The following is a 13,511-nucleotide window of genomic DNA, read 5'->3' as shown; positions in this document are numbered from 1 at the left end:
CTCTCCCTGCGCCGTCTCTGCCTTTTCTCTCAGGATTTGGCTTTGGGTCTTTCCAAAGGGCCTGTTCCCATCTTTCAACCCACTCCCCTTCTCCAGGAAAAAATTCAGATTCAGCCTTAAAATTCCACCCCAGCTTCAGTGGCTGCGTAGTGGGAGTGGAAGCAAAGGTCAGGCCGCTGCACCCCAGGGCTGCGGCACAGTGGTGGACAAAAACACCAGTCTCCCGGGAGTGATAAGAAAATGGAGAATACTGTATTTGCTTTAGAAAGTTTTTACATATAGATAAACACGCAGTTAAGATAACAGTAAAAGCGCCCTACGGGGAGTGAGAGATACCTCCAAAGCAGCTAAGAAATACTTGAAATAGCTTTTGCATAAGAATACTACAGTCTCACTCTCCGCTTTGCAAGCAACAGGGTCCCTCTTCCTCACCCAGCCCACCATGCCACGCCTTGACTGCCAAGTTGACGCCAGGAACATCGAGTGGGAGGGGAACCCCAAAAAGGAAAGAGACAGGTGAGTGGGGAGGGAGGAAAAAGGTGGGAGAGAAAGAAAGAGAAAGGGAGAGGAGAAAAAGCAATATCATATACAGGCAATTTCTACACATATATTACAAACTGGGAAAATGACCGATCATTAAGATATACATAATTCATATAAAATTTTGAAATAAAAATAAAAATCTGTTACAGTCATAACTATTCTTTTTCCACATTTATAACCAGTACCCACACAGGCAGTGACAGAGTGGAGAGAAAAAGGTGCTTAACAAGAAAATGATTGTCTGCTGAACAAAAAACAGAAGATTGCATTTTGTTTGACCAATACTTGGACTTAAAAACAGAGAAAGAAAGAGAGCAAGAGAGGAAAAAAGAGAGAGCGCAACAAAAGGCGAGAAACATTTGCTATTTCCCTCTCGAGGAGTTCTTTTTTCTTTTTTTTTTAACAAATTCCGAACGGAGATGGCGGTTGTTTTTCTTCTCTTTTTGTCTGTTTTGCTTTTGTCGTCTTGTCGTCGTGGTGGCGGTCGGTTTTTGTATAGTCGACTCTTTTTTAATCGTTTTTAACTAGAGAGAGTATTTTCCCAGATACAAATAAATCGTCATGCAGGTGGGGTGCCGGGTCCGTGGGAACCGAAAGGAGAAGCGGTGCTTGTCCTAGAAAGTATACAATTGTCACCTCTTTTATGCTGTCTGCCCGCCGTATCAGCGCTTGTGACTGTCTGTTGGCTGTCGCGGTCCTTTGGGGTGGCCGTGGTGGTAGATGGTGGTTGGGAGTTGTTGATGGTTTGCGTTTAACTTGTTATTTTTCTTGGTTTTTATATATTTTTGGCTGGAGTGGAAGTGTGTGTGTATTTAGGTGTGTGTATGATTGTGTATCCTGATTTCGGTTTGTTCTGGGGGTGGAGGAGGAAGAGGAGGCAGTCAAGGAGGAGGAGGGGAAGGAGCGGGGAGAGGGGAGGAGGGCGGCCTTGGGTATCATACATCACATTCCGAGTCGCTGGAGGTTACCGAGAGGATGGAGGTGCCGGTGTCCGCGCGCTCCGTCAGGCTCGACACGCTGGTGGTGGGGCTGGCCGCTGTGGACGGCGACTCTGCTGAGCCGTGCGTGGGGCATCCGGGCTCGGCCAGCGAGCGCATGCCGCTCGGTCCAATGGCCTGGTGCTGGAGCCTGCGGGAGGCAGAAAACGGCGCACGCCCTGACACGGCGGCCCCAAGACCCGGTTCCGACAAGCCTCCATCCCAAGCCCGCGCCGCCGGGAGCCGGGCCTGTCGCCCCCGTGCTACTCCGCCTTCCCCAACCCAGTGGCCTTCGCCACCGCCCCCTGATTCCGCTCTCTACGCTCATCCCCCTCCTGCTACGCCTAGCTGATCCCGAGCGCAGCAAAGCGTCCCCCAGCGCGGTCTGGGCTCCCGTCTCCCTTTCCCCGGGGTTCTCTGGGGTCTCCCAAAGCTTCCTAAATCATGGCGGGCCTCGGAGGAAGAGGTACAACCCCAGGCCGGCCTCCTGGGGAGGCCTGGGCGCTTGCTGTGAAAGAGGCCCAGCCCCAAAGGGGCAGAAGTCAGGGAGAGGCAGGATGTTTCTACTTCCCCAGCCCCTGGGACTCTTCAGACTCAGTTGGCTGTCCCTGGAGCAGACAGGTCCCCTCCCTGACTCCTGCCTCAGCTCCCCCAAGCACAAGTCCAGAGCTGCAGGATGCTCGCCCGCTGGAGATCTTCCCGTGGAGGACCGCTTGGCTTTGCTCTCTGGATCCCTGAGCAGAGCGCAAGATCGGGGGAAGAGAAAATGGTGAAGCTGGGAGCAGAAAAGCGGGGGAAGAGGAGCGAGAGAGAAAGTGGGCGACAGAGGAGGCAGGAGGAGACTGTAGAGCCGTCTTTGGCTGCCCCTTCACCCCTCCAGGCTGCCGGTACCTAGTGTCTCTGGAGTTCTCCCCACAAGGAGGCCTTCCCCTGGTCCTGGGCGCTGCCCTCATCGGACGAAAAATTGGCTCCACAGGCATGGGTGAGAGGGCCAAAGGTTCAGGCCTGGGCCACCTAAACCGGAAAACACTCCCTCCCTCCAGGGATTCACACCCAACCCGCAGCCCTGGCAGCTGTCAGCAGCTGCGGCCTGGCTCCCTGCAGTGCATTAGGCCAGGGCACACCCAGGCAGGCCCGGGATACAGGCTTTCCCTCGGGGTTTCACCCAACTCTCTCCTTCCCCAGTGTCTCTCCACTTTATTTTTCTCCCTACTTCCCCCAGGCCCAGCTCTGCTGACAGGTCAAGCCCAGTGCAACTTTGTGACTTTGTGGCCAACTTGCTGGGGCAGCAAGGCAACTTCTGTTTCTGCTTATTCCCTAACTTAGTGGACCAACGGCATGTTCCTTGGCTAAGGCAGGAGGGCTGCACCGACACCCACGGCCCCTCCACTCCCAGCCTGGTTCTCCAGTTGCTGGTCAGACAACTTGCAACGCCTTGGGAACAGGCCTGCTGCACGGTGGCCACCCCGGCCTTTCCCCTTTGTGGCAGGGACCCAGTTCAATTTCCTCTCCCAGACGTTCGTGGATTCCTCCCAGGGTTTTTGCAGTGCGTGGAAGTAAAAGCCAGGTGGCAAGGAGCTCTTTCCTTCCTTCCCTGTCTGCAGGCTCCAGCGGAGCCCAGAGCCGGATCCCGGGCTGATAAGGCTGGCGCGGGTGCAGCGCGGGGCTAAGGCTCCCAAGGACCCAACCCAGAGGTTATGGACACTCAGGACCTCATACACTCTCCACACTGACAAGAGCCCCTCCGGGGCAAAAACAGCCCATACGTCCACGCTCGCCCTTCTTCCGCGCTCCCAGGCAAGCGGAAACTTTCTCCAAACTGACCAAGAGGTCTAGGCTTCTCGTGCGCTCGGCAGCCGCTCGCCTCCTGCCTCCTGTCCGCTCACGCCTCTTTTCCATCCATCTCCCCCTCCCCGTCCCCGGAGATGGTAGCCAGGCCGCGGGGTCCCCGCCACTGACCTGTTCTTGGCCGCCGCGGCGCGGTCGCGCTGTCTCCGGTTCTTAAACCAGTTGCCTACTTGTGTGGGAGTGAGGCCGGTGGCCTGCGCCAGTTCGCGTTTCTTGCTGGGGTTGGGGTAGGGGTCCTGCAGGTACCACTCCCGCAGCAGGCTCCGAGTCCGCTCCTTGAAGCAATGCGTCTTCTGCTCGCCGTCCCAGATGGTGCGCGGCAGCGGGAACTTCTTGCGCACGCGGTACTTGTCCACCGGGCCGAGCGGGCGGCCGCGCAGCTTCTCGGCCTCCTGGTAGTGCGCCTCGAGCCACATGGCCTGCAGCTTGCCGTGAGACTCCTTGGTGAACTTGTGGTTCTCCAGGATGTGGTAAAGGTCGCGGAAGTTGCCCGTGTGGAAAGCGACCACGGCGCGCGCGCGCAGGATCGACTCGTGCTTGTTGATGGCCTCGCACGCCCCGGGGGCCACGGGCAGCGACCAGAGGAAGCGGCCCAGCCGCTCGATGTCGCCCGTCTCCTCCAGCGTCTCGCAGACGCTGGCCACCTGCTCCGGCGAGAAGTTGAGGGTGGGCAGCTGGAACATGGACAACTCTTCCGGGGGGGCCCTGGAGCCGCCGCCGCCGCCGCCTCCCGCTCCGCCAGCACCGCCGCCTCCCACACCGTTCCCGCCGCTGCCGCCGCCGCCGCCTCCCGAGCCGTTCCCGCCGCCGCTACTCGCCAGAAGTAGGGAGCGGTGGTGAGAATCGGCGAAGTTTGGCAACAAGAAGTGGGAGGAATAGAGGTCTAGGGGGGAGCGGAATACCATGGACTGACCTGAGAGGAGAGGAGAAAATTCAGGGAGAGGAAGAGAGAGGGGAGGAAGAGGAGGAGAGGGGCGATGGGGACGAGGAGGAGGGAGAGGAGAGGGGGGAGGCGGAGGAGGGAAGGAGGGGGGAGCAGGAGGAGGGGGAGGAGGAAGGGCGTAAGGGACACCCACACCCCGAACACATCCACACACACACACACCCGCGCAGCCACATAGAGAGGGAGGAAGGAGAGCGGCCCGGTGCGCGCGCGCAGAGAGCGAGCCCGAGACAGAGAGAGGGAGAGGGGGAGAGAGCGAGCGAGAGCCAACCACCGCCGAGTCAAGATTCAGCGATTCCACAGCAATCGCCCTAATGACAACAGCCTCATAATATCTCCCCTAAATCCACAGTGAGTGCAGCATTGAAACATTTTGTTTCGCTTTTCTATTGGTCTGCGGAGTGTCGTTGTAGCGTTGCCACGGCAACCGCTGCCAATCACTGTCAGCCCTGCCAATCAATACCGAGAACGTAAGGACGGTTTTACCACTTAGCCAGAGTGGGGGGGTGGGGGGAGGGGGAGAGGAGGGAAAAAGGGAGAAGGGGGGAGAAAGAATTTTTTTTTTTTTTGAATCTTTGCAACTCTTAATCTCACTACTTCCCTTCTCTTCCTCTCTCTCCTTGTTTCTCACTGTTTCTGAGCTCTTTTCCCCTCTTCCCCAAAGAAGCTGGTCCAGAAAATTTACAAGCCATGGACATACAGTCGTTAAAAGGGATGAGCAATTAAACGGGGGGATTTTGTTGGGAGGTGAGAGGCTCCCCACACTGCATGAAGGCCGGGGGCCAGCCCCCAAGGAGAGGCCGAGGGGCAGCGGAGCCAGCACGGTTTGCACACGGTGTGCACGTCGGGCCGCCTCTTTCTGCCTATGTGAGCACTAATAGTGGCGAGAAAGAAAGGAGAGATGAGATCATGGGGCCCACCGCGCGCCGACCCTGGTTCCGCGGGCTCGGCGCCCCAGGATCTCGAATTTTGGGGAGCATATGGCTCCTGGGAGCCGGATCTCAGGACCCAGGGCTCAGGAGGCCACTCTGGCCTCCCTAGTCTGAAATCTTCAGCCACATTGACCCCCAACTTCCTCTGCATTGAATCTGGTTTCTCTTTAATTCTGTTTCCAGTCAAGGAGCCTTGATTTCCCCTATTGCCTTATATTTTTAAATAGCAGTAGAAACAACAGTACCCTTTCCATCATAAAAGGCGGCCCACCTCTTTGTTTTCCCCCAGGTTTCAGCTGCCTCCCTAGGAGTGGTGGAGAAGGTTGGGTTGAGACAACTGAAAGCCCTCTTCCCCCTTCCCAAGATGCCCGGTAGCCCCACAACCCCCAAGGGGCTAGTGGATCTGGCTACCAACCCCAGAAGGCACTCAAACTTTGGAGGCTGCCCTGAAGAAGCAAGCAGGCCTGAAAATTGCTTGTTTGCTCACATAGTAAAGAAAAAAAAAAATCCATGTAACATCATAAGCCTAAAACAAACCCCAAAAGGCCCATGACATGAAGAGAGCCCTCCCTCCCCCTGGCCACTGCAACCTCCAGGCCAGGCATGGGTTTTATTCTAAGGTATGTTGCGTTAAAGAACATGTAATCAGCATCTTGAGCCGGGCCTCCCTTTGTGAGGCTTCTGTAACTAGGGAAGTGTGATTTACGCAGATTTGTCGGGGTCAGTGATGTCTTTCCCCTAAGCACTGTGTATATTTAGACAGGACTCGGTTTGGTGTTAAAAAGTGTATATTTTGAATGAGTTCACACACAGTAGCCAACAATGCCCACATTGTCGGCCCGTGTACAACGTGTATTGAAAACGCAGCGTCCAGACTTCAACTAATCTGCCCTCAATAAAGCTGAAATAATTATCCTAAGCTGCCTTTCCAGAAGAAAAATCATTGAGGAATTCAAAACTTTTTTTCTTTAAAAAAAAAAAAAGGATCTTTTCTACATTCCGATGCAGATCTGGGGGTGAGGCACTGAGACCAACACCACTTTGCAGATCTCAAAGAGGAAGGCGAGAAAGACAGACTGTGAGAGAATTTAAATAGGAAACCTAACGCTACTAGGGCTGTAAGTGTCCCAGCCCCTAAACCCCTAGTTCTGGCCTCCTTAGGCCTTGACTCCCCCAACACCAGGCTTCCCGGGTGAGACATGCAAGCTGCTTTGGAGGCTCCACGGCAGCTGGGAGGCTGTGGGCTGAGCGAAGGGGTAGACGCCGGCCACTCAGCCCCCAGGCAGCTAGGGTCGCTGGTCTTAAACCCGCTGACTGAGGCAGTTAAATATTCGCCCAAAGGGAAGACCTGCCAAGCCCCACTTTGTGGGGCTCCATGTATCTCTCCCCTCCGTGAATCTTCCTCCCGTTCGAGTCCTTTTCTGCTCAGCTGAGAAGCTCTAGGCGGTCGCTCACTGCGGGCCCAGAAAGAGCCCTAAGGTTGGGACACAAAAACAGACACTTCATCTTTTCTTCCCGACCCTTTCTCTCCTTTCTCTCGTCGGGGAAGGATTATAGGCTGAGGGGTGGGAGGGGGAAGGGGCAGGAGGAGGAAGCGGGGGAGGAAGGAATGAAAAAGGGGAGGGGAGTGGGTATTGTGCCGCGTGTGGGGGGAGAATTCCTACGGGTGGGTTTCCGAATATTGTGTTCAACTTTTTGAAAACAGCTCGTGACCCCGAAACTGCATCCCTGGAACCGAGGACCCAAGGCGCCGGGCGGGCGGGTGAACCCAGCCAGTCCCCTCCCAGTCCCCGCAACCCCCGCCTCCGGGTTGGGGCGACCCGGCCTCTCCCCGCCGCTGCTGGGCCAACCCCGGAGGGAGGCAGGGCAGGTGCCGCGGGCTCTGCCGAAAGCGCTGAAATCGAAAACCGTCGCCACTCCAGGAGAATTGAAGCAACTGGGGCTGAGGTTCAGCTCGGCGGCACCTCTGCCCCTAGCCTCAGCCGGGGAGCCTGCCGAGCCGCCGCACCCCTCCGGCGGCTTGCTGGGTGCAAACCGGGGCGGAGGGCGACAGCCAGGCGCGCAGCTTTGTGCGCCCGGCCAGGGCCGGGAGCGGCGGGGTGAGCGCGCAGCCCCGGGCTGTCTGAGCCTCCCTGCAGAGCCGAGCTCCGCGCCGCCCACCGAGCCCACCCCGCGGTCCCGCAGCTGCCAGCGGCTCTCCGCTCCGGCCCGAAGCACCACGCCTGCCGCCGGGAGCCCGTAAGTTGAGAGTCCAGAGAGCTGGGGAGGGAGGCGGGGCGGCTTGTCCGCGGCACGGATGGCTGGACTGGCTCCCGGCCGAGCTGGGAGGACAGACTCGGCAGGATGTCGATCTAAGGTGCTGATGGGAGGTTGGTGGGGAGGTGGAGCGGCGGAGCTTCCCCTCCCAAATTCCTAGACGCTGGCGTTGGGGAGGGATGTTAGGAGAAGGACCTCGGGTTCTGGGGCCCAGGCTGTGTGCCCCGCTGCTATGGGGATCCGAAGTGCTGAGCAGCGCGAGAGCCGGGAGGTGGGCCTGGGGGACGCCTGGAGGAGGTGGCGCGCAGGGGCCTCCGGCTCCCTGGGTCTTTCAGAGAAGGGCGATCTGGATGGCTAGGTCGGTCCGCGGAGTCTCTAGGTGTCTTCTGCTCTCTGGCCGCTCAGACTCCGGGATCTGGGATATGGCACCAGTACAGGCCGAGGTCACAAAATTGTCACCATCGTCTCTGCCTTAATCCTGACCCAGGCGATGAGAAGGACAGCAGTACAGGTGATGAGGGGAGAAAGGGCCTTTGGGCTGGAAGATAGCCTTCTCTTCCCAGGACCTACTGGGCATTTACTTACAAATGTCATTCCCAACCGAGGCAGTCTCAACTCCACCAGAAGAGGTGTCTAAGAGAGTCCCACGCTCTCCTAGTTTCTGTTACCGGCAAAGCCAAGGGGTCTGGAAGCCTCCAAGAGAGGAAGATCCGAGGGCTGGGGCAGCGGCACCCACTTGACCTCGCTCATCTCCATAGGCCAGTTTGTCTTGGGGGGCAACGCTTGTCCGGCCCCCAAGATTTAGGGAGGCGGAAGCTGGCCCGTGGTCTGGGCCTCCCCGCAAGCTGCAAACTGAGGCGCTTGGCGCCGACGGCCAAGGAAGGCGCAGGGGAGCGCAGCACGCAGGCGGGGAGGCCGCGAAGCCCTTCAAGGACCCCGATTACTTTCCTTTGAATGAAAAACAACAACAACAACAACAACTGCTCCCTTCCCGAGCCCCCGCCCCTCCTTAGCCTCCGGGCACCCGCGCTCCGAGTAATTGTCGACCAGGACAGTAAACACAGCTCAGTTGCCTCAACTTTCTCCATACATAAAAGTTCCCGGCGTGCGGGGAAATTTGAATATTTGATCAGCCCCTTTGAGTGACCCTCATTAGCCTGGCGCCCTGCTAAGGCCCCGACATTGCAAGAAAGCTGCTGGGCCCGGCATTTGTATGCCTTGTTAGCGCCGCTTAATGAAGCCGCCCCGACCGCTCAAAGGCGGCCTCCCGGCTGGCGGCGCACACCTCTCGGCACCCCGCTCTGCCTAATGAGCCCCACCGCCCGCCGAAGGCCCCTCTGCCCCCCACATCCTCAAACAAGAAAAGTTTGGCTCTGTCTTGGGCCACCGCACCTCCCACTGCCAGGCCTAGGAGAGTGGGCACAAACAAGGCCTAGGTGGCTGTGGTTACCCAGCCACAAGAGAAGAGGTGGGAGATTTGGGTGGGGGGCCAGGGGATGGTTTGTGGCCTTTGGTTGTAGCCTAAGGAAAGCACTGCCAACATTTCTCAAGAGGGTCAATTTCAAATCAGTCACCCCAGTTCCTTAAAGAACTGCAAGTGGACTAACCTTGGCGTGGCAGAGAGTAGATGCCCGTGGAGGGTCAGCTTTCCATCTCCTTCCTCCTCCAAATTCCTTTGGTCTCCACTGCCCAGGAGGCTGCCTACTTTTTTTTTTGCAGAGATCCCGGGTGTAACAGCCAGAACTGGTGTGCTAGGGCTTGGAGTTAAGAAGGGGTGGGCACACCATCATTGCTCCCACCATCCACAGACCTCAAGCACAGTCAAATGTTATGATAGTTGACACTAGGAAAGGCAAGGTACCACAGTGCACCCTGTTCTTGTCCCCAATCCTAGTCACGATGTCTCGGATTTTTTTCTTTCATCACACATCGGGTCTCCAGGAGGCCTGAAAAAAAGCACTCTAGGCAAAAGGCCACTCTGCACAGGATCAACTCGCTGCTAGGGTGAGACTAAGAATAAAATAGGCCTGAAGGAGAAAAAGAGAGGGAGAGCTCTGGAAAGAAGGAGGACTAAAGCATCATCTACTTCTTTTCTTGGTGGGGCAAGTGACATTGTTGACCAGCAAATGTCAGGAACCTTGTTAGCAGTTGGGCTTCGAAGAGTAGACTTTGAAAGAGTAGACTCCTTCCCCTCTCTACCCCCTCTCTCCCCTGATGCCCCTTTCCCTGGACAGTTGTTACTCAAGGCCCCTCCTTGCTCACCCAGCTCTTGGGCTTTTAAGGGTTACTTTTGGGGGGATTAATATACAAAGCTTGGAAAGCAGGTTGCTTTCAGGTCCACACTCTGGGCGTTCTGGAGGTGCCTACCCTCCCCCCACCCCCATGCCCACAATCTCTCAGACACACATGGGCTGGCCAGATTGGTAACCTCTGGAACCCATTCCAGAATGGCCATCTCTAGGAATGAGTGGCTCCATCCAGCTCTCATCCTCTGCCAAAAGGCCAGGTAGGCCTTGGGATAGCACAGCCTTCTGAATCCATCTGGTCTGCTCCTCTTCACTTCTCTCCCCCAGCTCAACTGGCATGCTCCGCCCCTTTTTCCATTCCACGACCTCCTAATTCAAGCCCAAACTGATGAGTTTTAGAAATCATCTCTCCCCTGGGCAAGGCAGTGACCGGGGCCTTGATCCATGAAAAGGCCAAAGGTAGGAGCGGGGAGGAGAGGAGTTGAAGCTGTTGGAGAGAAAAGGGGTCCTAAGGCGGAGGGTCTAACTCAGCTCTGTGGCCCCAAGGCCAGGCCCACCAACTGCTCAGGGGAGGAGGCGAGAGGAGGGGGCTAGGAGTCCGCGGGCCTCGGTCGGGACAGGAGGGACCTGAGGCGTCGGCGTGGGGGGCTAGATCCATAGGAGAGGGGCGGGGAGGCGGGGGTCGGGGGAGCGCGCAGGGCGAGGTGGCGGGGGGTGGGGGGGTTGGGGGGGAGGTTTGCGGTCTTTAAGAGCCACACTGCTGGCAGGAGAAGCGCGAGGCCGGGTGCTGGTAGCGCCTTGACCCCAAGGGGATTTAGCGGGAAGGGAGCGGCCGGGCTCCAGGGGCTTTGTCCCGGGGCAACCAGAGAGGCCGAGGCACAAGAATAAGGAGCGACCGCGTCTTGAAAGGCCGCGAGGAGGCGGCGGCGCTGCTGCTCTTGACTTCTGAGCAGGGCTTAGAAAGCCTGTCCCGGCTTAAGCCGAACTGCGGGTGCTGGCCCTGAGCGCCGAGTCCGGGGGCTCCCAGCTCCCGGCCTCGGAACCGAGGAGGCGTGGGATGAGGGGGACACTGGGGTGGCTAGAGACCTGGCAAAGTTTCTTTTGGCTCTGCAGCCGCCGGACCCTGTTGCCGAGCTGCGAGCCTGACAGGCTGGCTGCGCCAGGCATGGCCAGAGAAATAATTTTCTTTTTCCAACTTGGGCGTTTGGTTTTGTGTGTCCACCACGCGCAGCTCCGGAGCCGGCCGACCCCACATGGATTCTCAACAGGTGGCCAAGTAAGTCCATTTAAGAATTCTGGTTCTAGCACCAGCTCCTCCCCGGGCCCCCTTCCCTTTTCCCCTCCCAGTTCCCCCCCCCCCCTCCGTGGCAGCCCCGAATTCCTGCTGCTCCTCCCGCGGGCGAAGGCGGGAGGAGGAGGTGAGGGAGGGGCTGAGTGGCGCTCTCTCCCGGGGTCCCTCCGGCTCCCAGCTGCAGCCCAGGACGGCTCCACCTGGGACCCGCGGGCCCGATCACCCTTAGGTCGGTCGTGGGCCTCGGTGCCCCGAGGCGTGTGGGTGGCGGAACGCGCCGCAGCACCTCCAGAGTGTAGCGGGCTGGAAGGGGACCCGGGCCCCCGTGGCCGCGCGGCCTTTGTGTGTGTGGGGGGGGGTGGGGGGACTGGGGACAGAAACCCACCTATACACCCTCTCTTATAAGAGATCGGGATCCAGCCCCGGGGGAGCACTCGCCAGCTATATACAGTAGCCCGCAGAGGAGCGTCTCAGGGGCCAGGGCTGGGGACAGGGTGGGGGAGGTGGAGAGGGCAGAAGCAGGAGGAGAAGGAAGCAGAGAAAGGCAAAGGCAAGAAATCCGGAGCGTCCGAGTGAAAAGTCAGAAAAATGTCCTCAGAGCGCGCGGGAAACAGGCGCTCGCGCCCGCGGGTGCACATCCTCTCCCTCTCACACACACGCACTCGCACCCACTCCACACAGGTAGCCCACGCACGCGTCCTTGGCAGTGCCGGGTCTCCTGCGCCGGCGCCCCAGCCCAGCCGGGAGGGACTCGCCCTCCTACTCCCTTTCCTCGGCTGCCAAGAACCCCTCCGCCCCTCCAACTTTGCCCCGAGACTGACTGGGGGAGCTGGGAGCACCCCCACCCCTCCCAGGGCTGGGAAGCAGGGAGGATCTTACCTGTGGAAAGGTAAGGGAAGCCGGGAGCAGGAAGCAGCGGCGGATAAATATTCATTAGGAAGTGTGTCTCCTTTTAAACCTCGCGGCGCGCGCTCTGGCTCCTATCTCTCTCCCTCCCTCTGTCCTCTTGTGAGGCTCTCTCCCCCTCTCGCTCAGTCTCCCCCCAACCCCCACCCTTTCCTGCGAAATGCCGGGTGGATCCCTGTCTAGCTAACCTGTTGGGAAGCCTGAGCTGCGGGCAGCGCCTGCACAGCTGTTTGCCTTCGCTCTTGGGGCGCGTGTTCCCCATCCTTCCTCCTTTCGCCCAGCCCCTTACCCCCTCCTAAATTACTACATCATTAGCTTTATTTTCCGGTGGGGGGGGGTGGTGGTAACGGCGCAGCCCGATGCACCTCCCCAAAGCAGGGCGAAAAGCCGGCGATTTCAGAAGCTGCCCAACTCCATCTCCACCCAGTGTAGTTTTTTCTTTTCCCTTCTTTTCATCTCCACCTCCACCCTGTACCAGCACTACTCCATCCGGATCCCCGGCTGGGTCGGCAGTGAGACTCCAGGTCTGCAGGTCCAGTGCTCAAGCTTGGGACTTCACCCTGCACTGGACGTGGGGATAGCTCTCCGAGTCCCCCTTTCCCACGTAGGTTTTCTAGGTTGACCCAGTCTGGGCACCTGGGCAGCTTGGAATTCATGATCAAAACCCCGGGGGCGCATAGCAAGACCCTCACCTCTCCAGGCCTCAGGGGCCCCGGGTCTTGGCCCTTTGGCCGAGCCTGGGAGGCTGTATGGAAAGTGGGAGAGAGGTGGCCTCACTTTGGGCGAATGCGCAGGAGACAGGCCGACGCACTGACAACAGCCTTTCACGAACAAACTGACCTGAAGTTAGCCGCGAATACTCATCTTTCTCACACTCACGAGAAAACACATCTACAGGATTCCAGGAACGCACCGGTCCCCGCACCATCCCTGCGAGAACAGCTTCCAGTCGCGTGCTAGCCACCCGCATTCCCATCCCAGCACGCTAGAGACCAGCGCTCCCGCCGGCTTCGGGGACTAGAAGACGCGCGGGCCAGCAAGGCGGCGCCCGGCGGAGGGATACATCGCAAGGCGGTCGCGGCACGACCCTGACCACCCTTCTTGGTACCCTTCCTATCCGCTCCAGGCCCTTAGGCCTCTCCAGGGACTCTAAGAGATGGCGTGGCCCTTTAGGGTGCGTGGCGGTGGCAGGGGCTCAGGGTCCGGCATCCGGCTGAGCTTGGAGCGCCGAGGTGGGGGCGGGAGGAGGGGCCGAGGGGGCGGTCCCAGGCCAGCTCCCAGTTACAAATACAGCCGGTCCCCGGAGGAGGCCGAGGAAGAAAGTTTCGCCCCCAAAGACGTAGATTACTCACCCTCGAGGCGCCTGGACTTTCACTGTTGGTTCCTAAAAGGTCCCCAGGATCCCGGGGCGCCCTGATCCAGTTGGTGGCCTGAGTGGAGGGGTGCAGTCGCGAGCCTCCAGGCGACTTCGCGGACTCCCCCACCACTCCCATTTGCCCTGGCCCGGCCAAAATCGACCAAAAGAGATCCCAAAAGCTGTTTCGACCCTTTTCTCCCCTCCCCCCCACC

The 13,511-nt window shown here is 58.7% G+C and overlaps 1 protein-coding gene across 3 annotated transcripts in view; it reads right to left on the bottom strand.

Moving 5' to 3' along the window:
* Positions 1–12,843, bottom strand: part of SIX3 (SIX homeobox 3) — a 41,559-nt gene extending 28,716 nt beyond the window's left edge. Inside the window, exons 1-3 of one of the 3 annotated variants that reach the window (XM_010809999.4) lie at positions 11,916–12,843; positions 3,480–4,281; positions 1,512–1,671 (exon numbers count right to left, since the gene is read on the bottom strand). In XM_010809999.4, the coding sequence (XP_010808301.2) occupies positions 1,512–1,671; positions 3,480–4,281; positions 11,916–11,970 (1,017 nt within the window). In that variant the 5' untranslated portion in view covers positions 11,971–12,843. Of the gene's footprint in view, positions 1–230; positions 1,672–3,479; positions 4,288–11,915 lie in introns of those variants that run through there. The other 2 variants (XM_059891516.1, NM_001193124.2) reach the window with 2 other exon arrangements.
* Between the last annotated feature and the right edge of the window lie 668 nt (positions 12,844–13,511).

The sequence above is a fragment of the Bos taurus genome, chromosome 11 (assembly GCF_002263795.3).
Source record: "Bos taurus isolate L1 Dominette 01449 registration number 42190680 breed Hereford chromosome 11, ARS-UCD2.0, whole genome shotgun sequence".
Taxonomy (NCBI): domain Eukaryota; kingdom Metazoa; phylum Chordata; class Mammalia; order Artiodactyla; family Bovidae; genus Bos; species Bos taurus.
Note: the sequence above shows the minus strand (reverse complement) of the source record. Positions and strands in the feature narration are given on the sequence as shown.